Source organism: Pongo pygmaeus, chromosome 12 (assembly GCF_028885625.2).
Source record: "Pongo pygmaeus isolate AG05252 chromosome 12, NHGRI_mPonPyg2-v2.0_pri, whole genome shotgun sequence".
NCBI lineage: Eukaryota > Metazoa > Chordata > Mammalia > Primates > Hominidae > Pongo > Pongo pygmaeus.
In genome coordinates, this window is record NC_072385.2 from 95,056,835 (window position 1) to 95,079,506 (window position 22,672).

Sequence of the window (22,672 nt, forward strand, 5' to 3'; positions counted from 1 at the left end):
CCTGTTTAATCCCTGTGTTTTGAGCGTTTCCACCCAAACGAAACCCTTTTCTTTGCTTTTCTTTGAGACAGGGTCTCACTCTGTCGCCCAGGCTGGAGTGCAGTGGTGCAATCTCGGCTCACTGCAACCTCTGCTTCGCTGGTTTAAGTGATTCTCATGCCTCAGTGTCCCCAGTAACTGGGATTACAGGCGAGCACAACCATGTCCGGCTAATTTTTGTATTTTTAGTAGAGATGGAGTTTCACCATGTTGGTCAGGCTGGTCTCAAACTCCTGACCTCAAGTGATCCACCTACCTCGGACTCCCAAAGTGCTGGGATTACAGGCATGAGCCACCGTGCCTGGCCAAACAAAACCCTTTTCTAACTTATCTCCCTAATAAAGCCATCAGGAGAGAAACTATACTTCATATCCTCAGCACTGTTCAGTACCTGCATACAGTAGGCATTCAATACATATGTGTTTAACCAATTAATAAATGTGCTCTTCATTGGAAGAAGTTGAAATACTTTACAAAACACAAAAACATTATCTAGGCAGAGAGTTTCTTGTTTCATAAGTGACCAAAATAAACAGAACAGAAAAAGTAAATTAACAGGTCAAATTTCAGATTGACAAAGCAAGTAACAACAGGACCTTTGCTTTTTCAAAGAAAGTTCCCTCCACTGCAGAACAAAGTAGTATTAGTAGTAGTAATGATAATAATAAAGGTTTATTAGCTTGATCTTAACATAGCAAAACCACAAGACAGATACTATTATTATCCCTATTTTATAGCCAAGGAATCTGAGATACAGAGGCCCAAGGCCACACACAGCTAGTTAGTGGCAGAACTAGGATACAAATTCAGGTAATCAGGCCAGAACCTGCCCTCTTAACCACTATAACCATACTAATTAAATAATAAAGAATAACTCAAGCACAGTTATTCACTTCAAAGTCTATTTTTAATTTATGAGGAAAATGTTTTTAAAAGTAAACATTGCTAAATCTTGAAATACGAGTTCCTCATCTTGTTTTAGTTGGTTGTTTGGATACCCAAAGTATTAAGGTAGCATGTTTCATTGATGTGTTTTTAGTAAGCTATGCTTTTCTAGCAACTTCTGTTTTTTTTTTTTTGTTTTTTTTTTTGAGACAGAGTCTCTCTCTGTCACCCAGGCTGGAGTGCAGTGGCATGATCTCCACTCACTGCAAGCTCTGCCTCCCGGGTTCACACCATTCTCTTGCCTCAGCCTCCCAAGTAGCTGGGACTACAGGTGCCCGCCACCACGCCTGGCTAATTTGTTTGTATTTTTTAGTAGGGACAGTTTCACCGTGTTTGCCAGGATGGTCTCGATCTCCTGATCTTGTGATCCGCCCGCCTCAGCCTCCCAAAGTGCTGGGATTACAGGCGTGAGCCACCATGCCCGGTGCAACTTCTGTTTCAAAGGGTGACTACCAGGAAGACACACTTAGCCAGACTTAATGACCTGGAAATTAGGTCATTTTTCAATCCCTAAGGCAAGTAAAACAATACCAAGCCCCATCCCTACCGCTGCTATTTACTCTCAGATTGACCCACTCACAATGGATAGATGCAATCGGTTTAATTATATTGAAGAGCTGGTCTTATTAAGAATTACACCTTAGGGAGGACAACTAAAGGGAGGGTTACATGGTAACAAAACTCTTCCTCTGACAGCCAGTGCATCTATCCTCTTGGCCTCTCCCAGTTATCTTCAAAGAGTTTATGTGTGTGTAGAATAAGGAGAGGGCTTTCTTTCTATCCTGTGGCAAATTATAAACTCACATTCTGCTTCTTACTAAAAAGGGTAAGAAATACTACTGATCACACAGGGCGGACAAGCCCCTCTGGTATAAAAAGCAAATAAAAATGATTGTGTATAAGGGAAAATCATTCAGAGTCTGTGCCATTCAGTGCATCACTGTTTGGAAACTTGTCTTTTTTTAAATTTTTTAATTCTTCGCTAAGACAGCAGAAGAGGTGATTTATTGTATGCTTGTTTTTTATACTCAGCCACAAGTGAACACAGAAATAGTCCAGAATGTAACAGGTCCAGGGCAAAGAACCATCATGGGCTGTTTTGGTTACAAGCAAGGTGGGTCTCAGAGGTGGTTTCCGTGATCAGATGGTGATGGAAGCTCTAGATCCACTTAGACAGCAGCATGCAGTCCAACAACTTTTATCAGCATCTCCAGCCTCTGGCATTCCATGTTTCTGGGTACACAAGCTACTGGTTAACTTGGACGTCTGCCTCATCTTTCTTCTTTTGCACTTCAGCCTGTGCATTCACGTCTTCCTCCACTTGGTTCTCATGGCATAGAGGTTTCCAAGAAGATGGCACTAATGCCGAGAGAAAAACAATTAAATAAAAATATGTATAGGGCACTGGGATCCCTAGCATAGTGAGTTGTATACATTGTCTAGTGAGATGTTAAAAATGTTTTTGAGGTTTTGAAAATGTTCTCTAACATAATTGACAAATTTATAACATAGGAGAGAATTTTTTTAAATGTACATCATTTGCCTTTTCTTTTTCAAGAATGTGCTTCACCTCATTTGCCTCTAAGACATCGCATTTTATAGGTGTGAGAAAGAAAGAGGGAAAAGTCATGGCCTGTTCCTTTCTCGTTACTGATCAGATTCTTGGCAGCCGCCTCTTGGATTTTTTTCCACAAAGATATGATTTTTCTACCTGTTAATTATTTGCTCACTGTAGATATTTCACTTACACTAAACAAAACCACATTTTGTGTTTAAGTCATGTTTTCTTTGGCTATTTGTTCAAGTGCTATGTGAGTCCTAAACTGTAATCGGGCTTCCATGGAATAGTCTTTGTAATTTCTTACGTTGTCTAGGTTTTTTGTTGCTCTGGCATAGTCTCCTTTTAGATAGTGTAAGATTCCCAGTTCATAGTAAGTATATGGCACCAAATAGTGGTCATATTTTAATAATTTCTCCTTTTGAATGACACGATTAAAGTAATACTCAGCCTTTGAATATTTGCCTAAGTGTTTCAGGCATAGGCCTTTCAGTAAATTTAATAAACTTATGTCATCTGTGCCATACTCTTTATGTGGATTTTCTTGTAAAAGATCTTCTCCTTTGTCGATTATTGATAGCCAGCTTGAAATAAGCTCATTGTTTTTGCTCATGACTCGGAAACCACTCCAGGCATAAATGAACTCCAGAAGGGGCTGGGCTGTAAACCAGCCTATTGTAGTACCATAGCGCTGACCCTTCTCTGCAACAAACTTCTCTATTGGCACAGCACTGCCTAAAAATTTAATTTTCAGGCTTTCCACTTTTAAGAAGAGAGAGTTCATATCCTCACTTACTGATTTCACAAAATCGGAAGGAAGTAAAGCCAGGATGATAGCTTTACTGTACATATATATTGCCTTGGACCATCTGCTGTGTTGAGACAGTAGATTGGCATAGTGGTAAGCTTGCCTCCAATCCTGCAGTAAAATGTGGCACCACATGAATTCCCAGTAACAGAGGTGATGAACCTGCTTCCATTCATTCTGAGTAAAAATGCACTCCTGTAATTTTAGCTGTGCATTTTCAAAATCTCCTTTCAACATACTAGAACGTGCATGGAAAAATTTAAATATGACACAGTTCGGAAATTTCTTGAGGTAGACTAGGAAGAGATCCTCCATAGCAGAATTGCAAACCTTTTCAACACCAAAAGCTACATAGATATAATTGTAATAAAACAGTAGAGTCAAAAGACTTAAGATATTATTTATATGCGTTTCAGATGCACTCTCATGAAGCAAAGCCAAGCCCACTTCTCTATCACCAGAATATCCAATAATATTGAGTAGTTTAAGTGTCCTTGGTGGCATAAGTGATAACATCAAATTGAATGCTCCAAGTCCAAATTTTATACCTCCAACCAGGTGTTTGTGGGCTTTGCTTTGGTTGTCAGGTATCTGTGTTAACACTTGTTGACAGTCTTTGTATATTTGGTAACTTAACCCAATACCGATCCCCCTTTTAAGAAAAGCAAGCATGCTTTCATCCTGTATACATGACATAAAGGATTTCAAGATCAAACACTCAGCATAACAGACTTCTGCATGCAATTCCTCTTCTGTGATAGCCGTTATTCCCTGTCTACTTACTAGATGAGACAATGTCATTTTAGTTTTTTTTCGGAAATTATCACAGGTTTTCAAAGCATCCTTTGCAGCCATCATTCCAATCTGTAAATCCTGTGGCTCAAAAGTCAGGATGGCCTTGACAACCATAAGGATACCATACATTAGAGAATGGTACATGCTGTTTTTAGACCATGGATGAATGAGATTTATTGCATCTGAGAATCTGTTATTTAGAAATAAATACAATCCAGTGGTACATTCTTCCAAGGAAGATGGTAGATTCATTGTTGTTGCCACAGGGATACTTTCACAGGCATCTTCAAACTTGTCCTCCTGATTACTTTTTATTTTATTTAGAGTAAGTGACATATTTGTTTCCCCACTTACAGATGAGAAATATCTGAAGTGGAAGTAGAGTAATGTGGTTGTAATGAGGGTAGCTCCTGATCTCCTGATTGAGGTCACTTCTTCCACACAAAGCTCAGACTGAGGTGTTGCTGTTAAAATAGAGGCAAACAAACAACCAGCTGTAAGGTGCAGCATTAGGATATTATCATCTATGTCAGACAAGTGGGGAACAAAAAATAATTTTAGTTACCCAGAAGATGCATTTCTGAAAAGTTCAAATCATTTGGAATGTACTAAACAAAACATGCTTTTTAAAAAATTTCTAAATTTAACTATAGATGAGGAAAAATGCTTTTTTAAAAACACTATAGGCCGAGCGCGGTGGCTCACGCCTGTAATCCCAGCACTTTGGGAGGCCAAAGCGGGCGGATCACCTGAGGTCAGGAGTTCAAGACCAGCCTGGCCAACATGGTGAAACCCCGTCTCTATTAAAAATACAAAAAAAAAAATTAGCCGGGCGTGGTGGCGGGCACCTGTAATCCCAGCTACTCAGGAGGCTGAGGCAGGAGAATCACTTGAACCTGGGAGGTAGAGGTTGCAGTGAGCCGAGATCGTGCCATTGCACTCCAGCCTGGGGGACAAGAGTGAGATTTTGTCTCAAAAAAATAAATAAATAAATAAAAAACTGCAAAGTAAATCCTTTGTAAGCAAAAGAATTCTTTTGTAACCATTCCTCCAACATATCAATTTCATAAGATCAAGCTTTTCTATATTTGTGTTGTAGAACTGTATTGTGATAGCCATAAAATTTCTCTGTGGGAAGGCCTTGGGGGACAAGAATCTGGCCGGAAAAGGGAATGTATTCATGTAGCTCTCTATTTTTCTTTTCTTTTTTTTTTGAGATAGAGTCTTGCCCTGTTGCCTAGGATGAAGTGCAGTGGCGCAATCTCGGCTCACTACAACGTCTGCCTCACAAATTCAGGAGATCCTCCCACCTCATCCTCTCAAATAGCTGGGACTATAGGCATGCACCACCACACCCAGCTACCTTTTTTTTTTTTTTTGGATTTTTTGTAGAGATGAAGTTTTGCTGTGTTGCCCAGGCTAGTCTCGAATTCCTGGGCTCAAGTGATCCACATGCATCTGCCTCCCAAAATGTTGGGATTACAGTCGTGAGCCACTGCGCCTGGCCTAAAGCTAACCTTGAATGAAATGAAACGTTATGGTCAGTTATATAGAACTTTGGACATGGAGAGAGTTGTGTAAACCTAGAAAGATTTCCTAGCATTGTTTCTGTTAGAAAAAAGAAATTCAGACTTGGTGCGGTGGCTCACGTCTCTAATCCCAGCACTTTGGGGAAGCCGAGATGGGCAGATCATGAAGTCAGGAGTTTGAGACCAGCCTGGCCAACATGGCAAAACCCTGTCTCTACTAAAAACACAAAAATTAACCGGGCATGGTGGCGGGTGCCTCTAATCCCAGCTACTCGGGAGGCTGAGGCAGAAGAGTCTCTTGAACCCGGGAGGCGGAGGTTGCAGTGAGCCAAGATTATGCCATTGCACTCCAGCCTGGACAACAAGAGCAAGACTCCGTCTCAAAAAAAAAAAAAGAAAGAAAAAGAAATTCAAATGTTAATAGTTGTTATCACAGCATTAATATAGTATTTGGTAGGAAATCTTTTTTTTCTACTAGGAGTCATTTAATACCTGGAAACTGGGGTGGGAGTGGGTACAATGGAAGGCCAATTACAAATAGCAAGCTGGGATTACAGGCATGAGCCACCGCACCTGGCCTTAACCTAGCTTTTAAAAGGTTAGTGATTACTGTTGCTAACAACCTGAAACATAACTGAATCTTCAGTGTAAAAACAAGCATTTATCAGGCCAGGCACAGCCAATTAGCTTGCTGCAAGAGCAAAACTCCATCTCAAAAGAAATAAAAATAAAATAAATAAATAAAAGCTGACAGGCTCAGTTCTGAGTGGAAAAGCCATGTAGCCAATTAGAAGGGAATTTTTTTTTCTCCTTTTATTTATTTTTTTGAAACGGAGTCTCGCTCTATCACCCAGGCTGGAGTGCAGTGACACGATCTCAGCTCACTGCAACCTCTGCCTCCCATGTTGAAACGATTCTCCTGCCTCAGCCTCCCGAGTAGCTGGGATTACAGGTGCATGCCACCATACCTGGCTAATTTTTGTATTATTAGTAGAGGCAGGGTTTCACCATGTTGGCTAGGCTAGTCTCAAACTCCTGACCTCAAGTGGTCCATCCTCCTTGGCCTCCCAAAGTGCTGGGATTACAGGAGAGAGCCACCACCTCTCGCCAAATTTTTGTGTTTTTAGTAGAGACATGGTTTCACCATATTGGCCAGGCTGGTCTCGAACTCCTGACCTCAGGTGATCCACCTACCTCCACTTCCCAAAGTGCTGGCATTATAGGTATGAGACACTGCACCCAGTCCTATTTTTTTTAATTTGACATTTTTATTTTTCTTTTCTTTTATGTATAGAGATGAAGTATTTCTATGTTGCCTGGGCTAGTCTCAAACTCAAGTGAGTTGAAGCTTGAGTTCAAGCCTGGGCTCAAGCAATCCTCTGACCTAGGCCTCCCAAAGTGCTGGGATTACAGGCATGAGGCACTGCACCCAGCCTGTATTTTTAAACGTTTGTCTTCTGATTATGTTTCTTGTATCTGTCTTCACCACTGATTACCACTGGCACTTAGTCATTAAACTAAATTATGCTGGGAGTAGTAGGTCACGCCTGTAATACCAGCATTTTGAGAGGTAGAGGTAGAGGCGTGCTGAGGTAGGAGGATCATCTGATCCCAGGAATTCAAGACCAGCTTGGGCAACATGGCGAAACCCTGTCTCTACAAAAAAATACAAAAATTAGCTGGATATGGTGGGGCATGCCTGTGTCCCAGTTACTCTAGAGGCTAAGGTGGGAGGATCACCTGAGCCTGGGGAGGTCAAGGCCACAGTGACCTGTGTGGGTGATAGAGTGAAACAAAGAAATAAAAAAGAACAAGAACAAGAACAAGAACAAGAACCTAGGCCAGGCACCATGGCTCGCCGGGCCCAGTGGCTCACGCCTGTAATTCTAGCACTCTGGGAGGCTGAGGCGGGTGGATCACCTGAGATCAGGAGTTGAGGTAAGGAATGTGGTGGTACACGCCTGTAGTCCCAGCTACTTGGGAAACTGAGGCACAAGAATCGCTTGAACCTGGGAAGCAGAGGTTGCAGTGAGCTGAGATTGCGCCATTCACACTCCAGTCTGAGCAACAGAGTGATACTCTGTCTCAAAAAAAAAGAAACAACCTAAATTAACATTTACCAGATCGTTATGATTATTTTCAATATACATATACTATAACAAATTTAAGATAAAGTAATCATTTAACTGTTAATACTACAAAAGTCAGAAAAATATACCAGTGAATACAAAGGACTGATGTCCTTAAAGTAGAAAGAGTTCCTATGAATCAGTAAGCTAGAACATACACCCCAGCAGAAAAAAATCAGCAAAGGACATAAACAAATTGCCAATAAGCATAATGTTCAACCTCACTGTAAATCAACAAAATACAAATTAAAAAATATAAGATTCTTTTTGTTGTTATTGTCTCAGGAGTCTCTCTCTGTCATCCAGGCTGGAGTGCAGTGGCACAATCTTTGCTCACTGCAACCTCTGCTTTCCAGGTTCAAGCGATTCTCCTGTCTCAGCCTCCCGAGCAGCTGGGATTACAGGTGCGTGCCAGCATGCCCGGCTAATATTTGTGTTTTTAGTGGAGACAGCCTTTCACCATGTTTACCAAGGCTGGTCTCGAACTCCTGACCTTGTGATCTGCCCACCTTGGCCTCCCAAAGTGCTGGGATTACAGGTGTGAGCCACCATGCCCGGCCAAAAAGATCCTTTTTTTTTTTTTTTTTTTTAAGACAGAGACTCGCTCTGTCGCCCAGGCTGGAGTGCAGTGGCACAATCTCAGCTTACTACAAATTTTGCCTCCTGGGTTCACGCCATTCTCCTGCCTCAGCCTCTTGAGTAGCTGGGACTACAGGCTCCCGCCACTACGTCCAGCTAATTTTTGTATTTTTAGTAGAGACAGGGTTTCACCACGTTAGCCAGGATGGTCTCGATCTCCTGACCTCATGATCCACCTGCCTCAGCCTCCCAAAGTGCTGGGATTTCAGGCGTGAGCTACCATGCCTGGCCCAAAAATCCATTTTTAAAATCAAATTTGGCAGATTAAAAAATTAACATCCAGTATTAAGGAAGGTACTGAGAATCAAATACCATTGCAGACTTGTTGTTTTTCACTTCAGCATTACCTATAACATAAAACATGAAAGCAATCTAAACTTCTTACAAGAGAAGATTCCTAATTAATGGAATACTATGCAAACAAAACGTTGTAGAAGAATATTTAATGACTTAGAAAATTGTTTATGGCACAATGCATTATATTAGTTGGGGTTCTCCAGGGAAACAAAACCAGTAGGATATCTATATCTATATCATCTATCTATCTATCGAGATTTAGTGTAAGGAATTGGCTCATGTAATTATAGAAGTGAAATAGTTTGAGTTTGCAAATCTATCAAAAAATAAAATGTCAATAAGCTGCAGGACTTTTAAAGAAAACAGACAGTCACAAATAGTGACTGGGAAGGTATAAAACTGAATGTGATTTTTATTTATTTTTTTTGAGACAGGGTCTTGCTGTCTCGCCCAGGCTGGAGTGCAATATCATGATAGCTCACTGTAATCTCTGCCTCCCGGGCTTAAGCCATTCTCCTGCCTCAGCCTCCCAAATAGCCGGGGTTACAGCTGCATGCCACCATGCCTGGCTAATTTTTGTATTTTTAGTAGAGATGGGGTTTCACCATGTTGGCCAGACTGGTCTCAAACTCCTGACCTCAGATGATCCACCTGCCTCTGCTTCCCAAAGTGCTGGGATTACAGGTGTGAGCCACCGCACCCAGTCTTGAATGTGATTTTTTAAAAAAGATTCATGGGGCCGGGCGCGGTGGCTCACGCCTGTAATCCCAGCACTTTGGGATGGTGAGGAGGGCAGATTAGAAGGTCAGGAGTTCAAGACCAGCCTGACCAACATGGTGAAACCTGTCTCTACTAAAAATACAAAAAATTAGCCAGGCGTGGTGGCGTGGGCCTGTAATCCCAGCTACTCAGGAGGCTGAGGCAGAAGCATAGCTTGAATCAGAGTGGCGGAGGTTGCATGCCATTGGACTCTAGCCTGGGCAACAGAGCAAGACTCCATCTCAAAAAAAAAAAAAAAAAAAAAAAAAAAGAGGCCGGGCGCAGTGGCTCACTTGTGTAATCCCAGCACTTTGGGAGACCAAAGTGGGCCTGGGCCTAGGAGTTCCAGACCAGCCTGGTCAGCATAGTGAGATTCCCTTCCCCATCTCCCCCACCCCCACCATCTCTACAAAAAAATAAAAAGCCAGGAGTGCTGTTGCATGCCTGTAGATCCAGTTAATCAGAAGCTGAGGTGGGAGGATCCCTTGGGCCTGCAAGTTCCAGGCTGCATGAGTTGAGATCACACTCCAGCCTGGATCGGGGAGAGAGACCCTGTCTTAAAAACAAACAAACAAACAAACAAAAACCCACCCCACTGTTTCCTAGAATTATTCCGTCTGATTATGTACCATGGAAGGTTGTTCACTGTTGTTTTTGGCTTTGTTTTTTAATTGTTTTGTGGAGATGGGGTTCTTATCATGTTACCCAGGCTGCTCTTGAACTGGACTCAAGAAATCCTCCTGCTTTGGCCTCCCAAGTGCTGGGATTGCAGGTGTGAACCACCAGCCAAATAGGCTCAGTCTATTGTATTTTTATGCACAAATACCTTTATTCCTTCTTTAGAAAAACAGCCCCTGGGCCGGGCACGGTGGCTCACACCTGTAATCCCAGCACTTTGGGAGGCCAAGTCAGGCGGATCACCTGAGGTCGGGAGTTCGAGACCAGCTTGACCAACATGGAAAAACCCCGTCTCTACTAAAAATACAAAATTAGCTGGCTGTGGTGGCACCTGCCTGTAATCCCAGCTACTCAGGAGGCTGAGGCAGGAGAATCGCTTGAACCCAGGAGGCGGAGGTTGCAATAAGCTGCAATTGCACCATTGCACTCCAGCCTGGGCAACAAGAGTGAAACTCTGTCTCAAAAATAAATAAATAAATAAATAAATAAAAAATAATAAAATTATTAAAAAAAAATAATACAGACAGGGTCTTGCCATGTTGCCCAGGCTGCGTTCAAACTCCTGAGCTCAAGCGATCCACCCACCTCTGCCTCCTGAGTGTTGGGATTACAGGCATGAGCCACCTTACCCGGCCGTTTCATAATACAATGTAACATTCCTCAGAAAACCTCACCATTACCTAGATTGTTTTACACACCTAAACCATCCATTTAGGTAATATTTGTATCAGTGGGGCATTCCTACATCACATTATTCCTTTTCCTAGTTTCACTCTTGAAGTTGGTCAAAGCACTGCAGTTCTTTAACTATTGCTCTCTCTAACCTCTCATCTTTTAGTACTGATGGTTGTCCTGTACTTGGCTAATGAGAAATTAATTTCTTAATACAGTATGAAAGAATTATGAACATGTCTCTTCCTTCCCAGAATGTCCTAACAGCATTCTAGAGGAAACAGAAAATCATGAAATGTTGAAAAAGAAAAGAAAAGCTGAACATAGCCGTTTGGCTTGACCTACAGTACACACATACACAGCACATACATAAATACATATTAAAGACTAGTATTTGTTAGCATAGACTACTTATTTATATTAAAATATAGATTATTGGTGTGGCAGAGGGGGAAGGTGGGGTCCAGGAGGCGGAGTCTGAGGTCTGCCCACTTCTTGCCCTGCCTTAAAAACAAAGAAACAAACAAAATAGATTAATGTGCAAAAGGTTTAAATTTGTTTTTCCTTTCTTGTTTTAACGTTTTCACATCCAAGCCCAAATGGTGATAATGACTTAAAAGTGAAACTGAAATGGTGAGAGAAGTAAGATTAAAAAAAGGGAACTTTTTCTTTAATATTTATCTGGAAATACCAAATGTAGAAAATGCAGATACATTTTGAAAACTGCTGTAAAAGGCTTATGAATTACTCCCCTTTCCTAAACTAATAATATTGTTAAAATTTAACAATAGTAACATGTTAATAACTAATATTTCATATTAGGAAATATTACAATATTTGAATTAAGTAGTTTTCATATTCAAACAATCTGAGAATGTAATCTAAATTTAACAGATTTCTAGAGGCAGAAACTTATGTGGGTGAATGTGATTTCAAAAAGAATCAGCAGGAATAAAAGTTCTCTGCACAGTAAAATCTCCCTGATTTGGACTGACATTTAGTGAAAAGAATTGGTTGCCTGTTCTTAGAGAAAGAGTGTTCAGTAGAAAGTAGAATAGTCTATGGAAATAGTATACAGTACTATTATTTTTTCATGATAACCAGATTAACAAAGCCTGGCCTGGTACTGGCCCTGCTTTCATAGGAATAAATAGTATGTAATTAGCTTACTGAACACCTGTCTCCAAGACAGGCATGTCTGTGAATCAGGATTTGAAAGCAATTGGTTATAAATTTTAAAACTGCTTCTGTTTACTATTACTTGCTTAGAAATTTCTTTAGTACAACTATAGACTTTGTTTTGTTTTGTTGGTAGAGATGGGGGTCTGGTTCTGTTGCCCAGGCTGGTCTCAAAGTCCTGGCCTCAAGATATCCTCCCACCCTAACCTCCCAAAGTGCTGGGATTACCGGCATGAGCCACAAAGCCTGACCTAGACTTTGTATTCAGAGTCAAAAAAAGTTTACTGAAAAAAAAAAGTTTATTGAGGTTTATTAGGAATTATACAGTATAACATGCACTGTCTTTCAAGCAGTCATCTATGCTTGGTTCAACAATAATTTTCTTTTTTTTTGAGTGGGAGTTTTGCTCTTTTTTTTTTGGAGACGGAGTTTCACTCTTGTTGCCCAGGCTGGAGTGCAATGGTGCAATCTCGGCTCCCTGCAACCTCCACCTCCTGGGTTCAAGCAATTCTCCTGCCTCAGCCTCCCAAGTAGCTGGGATTACAGGTGTGCACCACCACGCCTGGCTAATTTTTTGTATTTTTAGTAGAGACGGGGGTTTCACCATGGCCAGGCTGGTCTTGAACTTCTGACCTCAGGTGATCCGCCTGCCTCAGCCTCCCAGAGTGCTGGGATTACAGGTGTGAGCCACAGTGCCTGGCCTAGGAATTTTGCTCTTGTTGCTCAGGCTGGAGTGCAATGGCAAGATCTCAGCTCACCGCAACCTCCACCTCTCAGGTTCAAGCGATTCTCCTGCCTCAGCCTCCTGAGTAGCTGGGATTACAGGCATGCGCCACCATGCCCAGCTAATTTTGTATTTTTAGTAGAGACAGGGTTCCTCGATGTTGGTAAGGCTGGTCTCGAACTCCTGACCTCAGGTGATCCGCCGGCTTTAGCCTCCCAAAGTGCTGGGATTACAGGCATGAGCCACTGCGCGCAGCCTCAACAGTAATTTTCATAGCTTCTTAACAGAAGAAAGTCAACTTAGTGAGGCTTTACAGAATTTATATTCTATCTTTCAGGGACTATATAATCTTTTTTTTTTTCCTTTGAGACGGAGTCTTGCTCTGTCACCCACGCTGGAGTGCAGTGGCACAATCTCGGCTCACTGCAACCTCTGCCTTCTGGGTTCAAGCAGTTCTCCTGCCTCAGCCTCCCGAGTAGCTGGGACTACAGGCACACGCCACCACGCCAGGCTAATTTTTTGTATTTTAGTAGGGACAGGGTTTTACTGTGTTGCCCAGGCTGGTCTCGAACTCCTGGGCTCAGGCAATCCACCCGCCTCGGCCTCCCAAAGTGCTGGGATTACAGGCTTGAGCCACTGCGCCCAGCCCCTATATAGTCTTTATAATTATTGTTTAATTCTTTTGAGAAGAACCTATAGATCTTTATAATTATTGTTTCTTTTGAGAAGAACCTTGTTAAGAAAAAAATCACCAAGACTAAGGGAGAACACATATACTCTACAGAGCTTCTATTTTCTTCTTAGAGATCTTCCTGAGACAGATTAATTCTCTCCATAACTTAATCAATGTAAAAAATATGCATAAAATCATAGCATGACCTGGAGAGAATCCATGCTTTATTCACCAACTAGGCCTGCTTTCCCTGTACTCTACATTCCACACCTTACTCACCAAATGAAGTTGCAGAAGATGAAAAAGATAAAAATGCAAATACCTAAATATGTCTTTTTTATGTACATTTCCAACTTTTGTGTATTCCAAGAATTTACGATGTAACGTCTACGTTTCTAGCAAAAAAGAACTTTTTCTCTATTTGTAGCTGGTGTCTAGAACAATTCTAATGTAAAGAAGTTTTGCATTTATTTGGTACTGTTGAGTGGCTGAGCAGCAAGGCTGCTATTTCCACTGAGTGGAGATACACAAAGATGACTTAGAGAGCCCCAGTCCTCAGGATCTGAATATTGGTGGATCACACGTGTTACAAAGCAGAAAGCATTAGGAAGAGCAAATCACTTACTTTGAGCTTCAGATGCAAATAATTTCCAAATTGTCACTGGCCAAAATGCTTTAAACATTCAGGGTTTTGTCACGATTTCAATATAACGGGGGGAGTGGGAAGCGGGGAGCGGGACCCCACAGCTCTATTCCTTTGTCTTTCAGACTCCAAGAACTCAGACCGTGGTGGTGCAAACTGGTGACTGGTTCAGAAGAAGTTGGAGGGGGCGTGCAGGACAGGAGGCTTTACCACCAGTCCCTGGGTGCGTCAAGGTCTATGGTGTAAAAACCACTACTCAGAATGGCGGGGTTCATGGACTTTTCACCATGGCCAAACCTTCGATTACCTCTGATGAGCCCCAAAGATCACAGAACAGCTGACTAGGCCAGGTCCCCCAGCAGAAAGGCGAGACGGCTGCAACATCAGCGGTTAAATTGTACAGCCTTTCTTAGGCCGGTCTAATGCATCCGTACTAAGATTGTTAAGGCTGAGGGTCCCTAGACTGGGGAAAACGAAAGGAGGCAGAGGGTAGGGACACGGGAAGGAAGACAAGGAGGGTGTAGAAAACCGGGAGAGGAGGGGGCGGGACAGCATGGGGAAGGCCTCAGGTTTACGGGAGAGATCGTGGCGTTCCCATAGAAACGTATCCCTCCGCCCAAGACCCGCGTGTTAGTCTCCTCAGTTCCTTCCGCGTCGTTTCTCGGCTGTTTCCGCCCAGCTCCTTTGTGCCGCGCAGAACAACGAGATGACGCATGCGCAAAGCGCAGCGACCGCATATATAAATGCGAACCCGGGCTCTTCCTTGTAGTGCTGCCGGGACTGTTGGCGGGTCAGGGTGTGTGTCAGCTTTTTGCGTCACTCGATCCCTGGGCGCTGCGAGCTAAAGAGCCGAGCACGCGGGTCGGTCATCATGTCGCGTTACGGGCGGTACGGAGGAGGTAAGAAGCTGGAGTCCGGTGAGGGACGTTGGTGTGGGTGAGTGAGCACTGCGAGGCCGTAGGGTTGGCGCGGCGGTTGGGAGACGGTTATTCCGCGTGCGTAATGGCGGCCTCGGCGCACGCCAGACGAAGCCGGAGGCAGCGGAGGCGGGGTGCTGAAGGGAGACAGGGGATGGCGGGTGTACATCTCTGCCGAGTTCCGTACTCTTGGGCATTTTTGTGGCCCAATCCAGTCTAAAGCAGGGTTGAGATGACAGTTTTCGCGTTGCCTTTCTCGGAGCCGCCCGCCGGCCCCCCTCCCCCCGCCCTCGGCGGCGGCTGCCATTTTGCGCACATTGACGACCGTGGTGGCGCATTTCCTCAGCGCTTTCCCGCCACTTCAGCGGACAGATCTGGCCGCAGCTGTAAGATCGTGGTTGTGTTTGAGACAGAACGAAATTGGCAGCTGTGAGCTGCATGTTCTCATCAAACAATCGGTTAAATTGCGGAATGGGAATGGGGACGTAATCTGCGACTGGCGGCTGGTTTTTTTTTTTTTTTAGTTATTTCGAGCGCGGTTTATGGCTCTGGGGCGGGGAGCTGGAGTCTTGGGCGAGCCTGTGCCTGGGACGGTTGCTGCGGAGGACGAGAGCCGGCGCAGCCCTGCTTTCCTGGCCCGGCCCTTACCGAGGCCCTCCCGCCGCCGACGCCGCTGCCGCTGCGGGCCGGCGCGCTCCCGGTGCGCCCGGGGCTGTCGGGACTCATGGGCGGGGCCGGGCCAGGTCCCGCCCCACGCCTCCGTGTATCCTACCACTCATATCTGCTTGTGTTCGGGGGGGTCACCCCGCATTATTTAGAACGTTAAGAGTTTTGTCAAAAGTCTAGTTTTTCGGGGATTCGCGGACTTTCACCAGTTTTAGGACTAAGTTTAGTCTTGGATAGAGGGCATTAAATGTGCTTTACCCAATCTTGAGGATGGCCCGTTTTAAAGCAAATAAATAATTGAAACCTGGGCCAGATTTTGCATAACGTGCATTCTTCTATTTGCATTTTTAAACAGAAACCAAGGTGTATGTTGGTAACCTGGGAACTGGCGCCGGCAAAGGAGAGTTAGAAAGGGCTTTCAGTTATTATGGTCCTTTAAGAACTGTATGGATTGCGAGAAATCCTCCAGGATTTGCCTTTGTGGAATTCGAAGATCCTAGAGATGCAGAAGATGCAGTACGAGGACTGGATGGAAAGTAAGAAAGATGTTATGAAACTTCTGTTCATTAAAATATACTGTGGCTAGATAATGAACTTAGTGCTAAGTCTGGATTCTGAACTCTGGAAGAGACCTTAAATAGCTGGTCATAGTGTTAAATGCTAAAGACACACGAAGGTTAAAGAAGATAGCGGAGATGGAGTTAGGGCTTAGTAAAGACCGCCAAAGTTTGTGAGGGGGAAGGAGTGGTTGGAAAGAGTTCTTTTTAAATCTGTAAGTCCTGAATATATTTTTAACTTTAGAATTTTGTTAATTTGCTTTTATTAGAGTGATTTGTGGCTCCCGAGTGAGGGTTGAACTATCGACAGGCATGCCTCGGAGATCACGTTTTGATAGACCACCTGCCCGACGTCCCTTTGATCCAAATGATAGATGCTATGAGTGTGGCGAAAAGGGACATTATGCTTATGATTGTCATCGTTACAGCCGGCGAAGAAGAAGCAGGTATTTATTTTAATAAAGGAATGGTTGGTATTCTAGTTAATCAAGTAATTCTTTTATTAGCAAGGCAGAAACTAGTATTTTTCTATAAACTTGAATGTTAATTGTACAGGTGTATTTTACAATTTTTGTTTAATTAAAAAAATGTTACTATATTAATAATCAACCTGGTCAAAACCTTTCAGGTTTCTTCGTTTGAGTCAGTCGCCTTGATTCAGAATGTCACGAGCCTTATGATATGCTGAGGCGCCTTGCAAATCCGACAATTAAGATCCTCCTAGACCTTGAGGTGATCAGCATAAGAGGCCAGATCCCCTCGAGTCATCTACACCTAGCTTCACCTTATTCTTTAAAGGGCAGAAAATTTGAGACGGTGATCGCCGTAACAGTAAATTTGGCTTACAATTGGGGCCCCCCTCCGGTTTAGAAAGAGGAACACCAGATTGACCACATTCCCAACTAGAAAAATCTTCTTGCGTCAATCAAGCCTCACCTGGCTCATTTGGCTGTCAGTTTGATCGTCGTTAGATTGAAGAAAACATCTAGATGCAGCGATCGGCTATAGATACTTCTAGATCGTCTAGATCTACTAGACCATGGGCCAAAGAGGGTCGACCTGCAAACTTGCAAGGTTTATTTTAAATACACATTACAGTGTTTTATATTATGTAATTCTAAGTTGTAATTCAGCTTTTAACAAATCTTTTTTTAGGTAGTAAAAAAAAAAAATACTCAACAACTAATAGGCCCAGAGTTTATTTCCAAATGAGACACTAAATTTAAATAGTTTTGAGATTTGATTTCAGCAGAGGCACACAAACTCTTAAAAACGAGTTATTGTCTGACATTTTGTTTTTTCTCTAACTTGAAAAATAGGTCACGGTCTAGATCACATTCTCGATCCAGAGGAAGGCGATACTCTCGCTCACGCAGCAGGAGCAGAGGACGAAGGTGAGATCTTGTTTAATTGAAGTCTTTCTGTATTATTATTAAATTCACTGATAGTCCAGCACAGAAAAAGCTCATTATATTTTTGGAGACAGGGTCTTGCTCTGTCACCAAGGCTGGAGTACAGTGGCATAACCACGACTCACTGCAGCCTTGTTGACCTCTTGGGTTTAAGCAGTCCTCCTGCTTAAACCTCCCGAGTAGCTGGGACTGTAGGCACTGCTACCATACCCAGCTAATTTTTATTTTTGTAGAAATGGTCTTGCACTGTTTCCCAGGCTGGTTTCAAGCTCCTGGGCTCAAATGATCCTCCTACAGTGCTGGGATTACAGGCATGAGCCACTGCACCGTTCCCCAGTTGAAGTCTTAACAGGCCAAAAAAAAAAAAAAAAAAAATGTGGAGATGGACTTAAAGTTCTTTATTTTAGGTCAAGGTCAGCATCTCCTCGACGATCAAGATCTATCTCTCTTCGTAGATCAAGATCAGCTTCACTCAGAAGATCTAGGTCTGGTTCTATAAAAGGATCGAGGTATTTCCAGTATGTAACACTTTTTTTCCTTACTTGTGTTTGGATTGTTCACATCTTAGCAGTAGAGTGTCTTAAGGACATAATTCAAATGGATTGCTTCAGGGAATATTTGAGATGTAAAAGTTTGGAATTTATGTGTAACTTGTAACATAAATATTAACCTAGTTTTACAGATGAAGAAAAGGGCTACTAGAGATTTTAAGGCTTGTTAGGTCGTGTGGTAGAGAAGGGTCCCAAGCAATACAGTTCTAGTGAACACTCTGGGTAGGCATGTTGCTATAAACTTTTCTGGCTTCAGATTAGATGATACTAGCTCTGAAAGATGGTAATTGATTTTCCCGACAAAAAGGCCTGTTAGAACCAGGAAAAGAGATCAGAAGCAAGTAGAAACATTTCTCATTTTTGGAATGATGGGGTTGATTTGAGACACTGGAAAGTTGACTAGGGCAGCAGTGTGTATATAGAAATGAATGTGGATTTTTTTTTTAGACAGTTTCAGACTTGAAAAAACTAAACCAGAGCTTTACTCTTTGTAGAAGGCCTTAAAAGGAGATAGAATGGAAAAAATTGTAAAATAAGTGTTGCAACATGTAATTAACAATATTGTTATCTGTACCAACGATAAAACCGTGGTATAGAATGCTACTGGGAGTTAAATTGCTGTTTAATAGCACAAAACCTTTAAATGCAGGAATTCTGAATCTTGTGGTCTATTTGAGAAAGCTATGAACCATTTCTTTAGATACATTTAAAAGATAGATATGTCAGTCTGATTTGGTTTGACAGATTGATGGCTCTCAAACATAACTTGATGCAGGAATAAAGCCTTACTAAGGGGGGGTGGCTTTCTTTCGTCTGGCCTTATCACCTGAATTAGTCTCAGTTCAGGGGTCTGGTTATTTTCATCCTGCCTTAGCCTCCTGAGTAGCTGGGACTGCCATTGTGTACCACAGTGCCCAGCTGAGGGATCTGTGCCTTAAGTGAGGTTAGTTTTGCTTCCTTCATACCAGTCTCCTCAAATGAAAACCATGTATTTCCCTTGGATATTACACAGTGTTTGAGAATGTTATTCCTGTACAGAAACTAACCAATTGATTGGTAGAAACAAGTAATTGAAATGGTGGTTCCTTATGTCTGGTAACAGTTTGTTTGACAGTGTGTTAGATAGAATAAGGCAAGTGTTGCATCTTGTTTAGTTTTAGCTTCTTTATGCCTAACCAACCTAATACAGTGTTGAGTAGTTAAGGAAATTCCTTTGGACTGATTGATATAATTGTGTTTTTCGCTTTTTTTAATAAAGATCCCCGTCGAGGTCAAGATCAAGATCCAGGTCTATTTCACGACCAAGAAGCAGGTAGGGTAAAAATTTGATTATGCTTTTCTAGTTATATGGCACCAATATCCAAAGAGTTCAAAGTGTTTTTAATTGTTGAAATTTTAAGTGTTAACTCTAAACTTAGGTGTTAATGGGAACACAGTACCTTATTTACGTATGTCCTATTTATTACTGGCTGACTTTCCCTGAACAAGGGAATGTAAAACTATAGTGAGAAAGAAGCTTGTGACTTTGGGGATTATATTAAAGAGGCCCTTGTTAGAACTGATAGGTGCATGGAGAAGCATCTTGAAATTAATGTGCTTAAAGCAGAATGTAAAAGATTAATCATGATGTAGTAATTGACTCATTTTTTGAAAAACAGTTGTTGAAAGATTGGCTTTTCTTAGCAACAACTGGTAGGATGTTTTTCAGTTTAAGTGCAGTCTGACATTTTAAGCTTAGGACATTTGGGGGTTTATTTTACGGTATTGGTGACTACAAGAAAGGGATTGGTTAGTACTCTTCCTTTAATAGAATTTCTCATGTTTTGACAGCCGATCAAAGTCCAGATCTCCATCTCCAAAACGAAGGTAAGCTAAATGTTTTGTTGCCAAATCTTGCCTGTCAAGTGTGGCCTCTGCAGAATTTGTTTGCTTACTGCTTTGCAGTCTTTGAGCTCTTTGGAGAATTGGTGCTATATAGATTAAAATACTATGCTAAGTTTCTGAAATAATTCTTTTTTTTTTTTTTTTATTCAATAACATTAGTTTATACTTTTGCTGGAAATACTTAGTCATAAAATGTTAGGGTGATTATTAAGATGTGATTGGTCCTGTGAGTACTTGGTAGAAATTTTGCTAAGATATGTGCCTTTTCCCCACATGTACAATAGATACAAAGTGAGGAAAAAAGTCTTGCAAATAGTTACCTGCCTAGTGCTACTTAATGACCAGAAAACTTCAAATAGTTGTCATATTTAACTGCAAGTTGACCTTGCAATTTTGACAAGGAGGATAGCCTAATTTTTTTTTTTTTTGAGATGGAGTTTTCGCTCTCTTGCCCAGGCTGGAGTGCAGTGGCTCAGTCTTGGCTCACTGCAGCCTCCGATTCCCGGGTTCAAGCATTTATCCTGTCTCAGCCTCTTGAGCAGTTGGGATTACAGGCACCCAACGCTATGCCTGGCTAATTTTTTGTATTTTTAGTAGAGACGGACTTTCACCATGTTGGCCAGGTTGGTCTCAAACTCCTGACCTTAGGTGATCCACCTGCCTCGGCCTCCCAAAGTGCTGGAGTTACAGACGCGAGCCACCGTGCCTGGTCAGGGTAGCCTAATCTTAAGCCAGGGACAAAAGATGAATATATGTGAGTCTCATGTCATTTTTAGGTCTTTGCTATAGGAAATTAGTACCTTAGGCCACCTTTGAAGTTATTGAAAGTTAGTACATGTACATGAGCCTTGCAGTTGACACTAATTGGATCCAAACCTAATGTTTTTCTTTTTAGTCGTTCCCCATCAGGAAGTCCTCGAAGAAGTGCAAGTCCTGAAAGAATGGACTGAAGCTCTCAAGTTCACCCTTTAGGGAAAAGTTATTTTGTTTACATTATTATAAGGGATTTGTGATGTCTGTAAAGTGTAACCTAGGAAAGATAATTCAACCATCTAATCAAAATGGATCTGGATTACTATGTAAATTCACAGCAGTAAGATAATATAAATTTTTGTTGAATGTATTAACATCCTATGGTCTGAAAATGTGGGTTTTTATTTGGCACATTTAAATAAAATGTTTCTAACTAGATTTTTGATTTGTGTTCAATATTAACACTTCTTAATTTGATAAATTTCAGAGTCAGACGTTATAATTGTTAACCTTATTCATACATACCTACATTCAGAATTGAAAGGTGTTGGTTAAGTCTTGAACATCACTATTCTATACATAAAACTTGGCCAGGATCTTAAGGGACTTTGAAAATTCCATTTTACCCTTGTAGCTTTGGGTAAGATGACCTGAGTCCCCTATAATACAGCATGAATGCATCATGACAGATCCTTAAGTTAGCTAATCCGTTTGAAGTTGGTGTTAGTAGGTATTGTGTGATCAGTGGTGAAGCTAGTAGGACCACTGATGTGTCTAAATGAGCATGACAGGAACTAAGCGAAACTGATTAAATGTATGAGAAATAGAAACTGGTTTCTGGATGATCTTTATACTAATTGCAGTTTTCAGGCTACTAGGTGGCGTAGTATCAATTAGAACTCCCCAAGATATGGGGAGTTCTACTCAATGGTCTTTTGTTTCTTTGCTTTCTACATTAATTAACCAGTTTTATACCAAAAAAATGCATGTTTGAGGAATTGTCTGAAATTGGGACAAAACACCTTCATGTAAACCAGCTTTGCAAAATGTTCCAGCCCAGATACTCTTCATCTATTCAAATGGATTCTTATTCTGAGCAAAGACTTGTTAATCTTCAAGCTAGGTTTTGCAGTTCCCAACCACAACATTCTTCTATTTTGCCAGGCTGGTGCAAAGTAATTAAAGATGTCAATCAGAAATGTCAATGAGACTAAAGTGGTTTTGTAAATCTCAGCTATATTTAGCAACACTCCATGTAGCTGATATTTTTTGGTAGCATCTGGTAGACCTTAGAATGTTATATAGCCAGTAGGTTCTTTATTCAAATTCTAAATATCTTAAGAATAGTAAGGCAGTAACAGTTACTTTTGAGAGTTTTCTGGTCAAGCTTTTACCAGGCATTCTCTAGCCTTGGTACAAAAAGAAAAAACCTGTTGGTTGCACAGATACCTAGGCTTGTCCATTTTATGCATTTCAGCAAAGTCATTGGATACCATTGCAACTTGGGAATACTGGTCTGCATCAAGTTTATTCGGTAGTTTGATCGCTAGTATGTTGGAAGTTATTTGGATTCTTTGTTTTTGGAATTTTGACTGGCTGAATTATGGTTGGTATAAAGTTAATGTGTATAATTGGCAGGCTTATTTATCTGTTGCACTTGGTTAGCTTTAATTGTTCTGTATTATTTAAAGATAAGTTTACTCAACAATAAATCTGCAGAGATTGAACAAATAATCCTGATACTTAATTTTTGGAAGTGGGAGCTCTCAGCCAAAAGTAGGAGGCATTAAATCCTGTAGCTTTAAGATGGGCAGCTAGCAGTGTCCTAGAAATGAGTACAGAAAGGATAAAAAGGTATGGAGGAA

General features: G+C 41.7%; 2 protein-coding genes across 8 annotated transcripts; one reads left to right on the forward strand and one right to left on the reverse strand.

Annotated features, from left to right (window-relative positions):
* Positions 1-1,570: 1,570 nt before the first annotated feature.
* Positions 1,571-14,769, reverse strand: LOC129028499 (tetratricopeptide repeat protein 39B-like). Of its 4 annotated transcripts, XM_054474259.2 has the most exons (3): positions 14,050-14,116; positions 8,755-8,789; positions 1,571-4,609 (listed from the first exon to the last, which is right to left on the reverse strand). In XM_054474259.2, exon 3 carries the CDS (start codon positions 4,479-4,481, stop codon positions 2,757-2,759), a length of 1,725 nt encoding a protein of 574 aa, XP_054330234.1. In that variant the 5' UTR covers positions 4,482-4,609; positions 8,755-8,789; positions 14,050-14,116; the 3' UTR covers positions 1,571-2,756. The 4 variants fall into 4 exon arrangements, with proteins under 4 accessions (XP_054330234.1, XP_054330235.1, XP_054330232.1 ...); XM_054474260.2 differs by lacking the exons at positions 8,755-8,789; positions 14,050-14,116 and adding an exon at positions 14,375-14,769; XM_054474257.2 differs by lacking the exon at positions 8,755-8,789 and having other exon boundaries at positions 14,050-14,769.
* On the forward strand, positions 14,509-21,245 carry SRSF7 (serine and arginine rich splicing factor 7). Of its 4 annotated transcripts, none has more exons than XM_054474264.1 (8): positions 14,509-14,966; positions 16,006-16,186; positions 16,477-16,653; positions 17,527-17,601; positions 18,027-18,137; positions 19,429-19,482; positions 20,001-20,036; positions 20,950-21,245. In XM_054474264.1, exons 1-8 carry the CDS (start codon positions 14,939-14,941, stop codon positions 21,002-21,004), a joined length of 717 nt encoding a protein of 238 aa, XP_054330239.1. In that variant the 5' UTR covers positions 14,509-14,938; the 3' UTR covers positions 21,005-21,245. The 4 variants fall into 4 exon arrangements, with proteins under 4 accessions (XP_054330239.1, XP_054330241.1, XP_054330243.1 ...); XM_054474266.1 differs by having other exon boundaries at positions 14,700-14,966; positions 18,027-18,128; XM_054474268.2 differs by lacking the exon at positions 20,001-20,036 and having other exon boundaries at positions 14,759-14,966.
* The last annotated feature ends 1,427 nt before the right edge of the window (positions 21,246-22,672 follow it).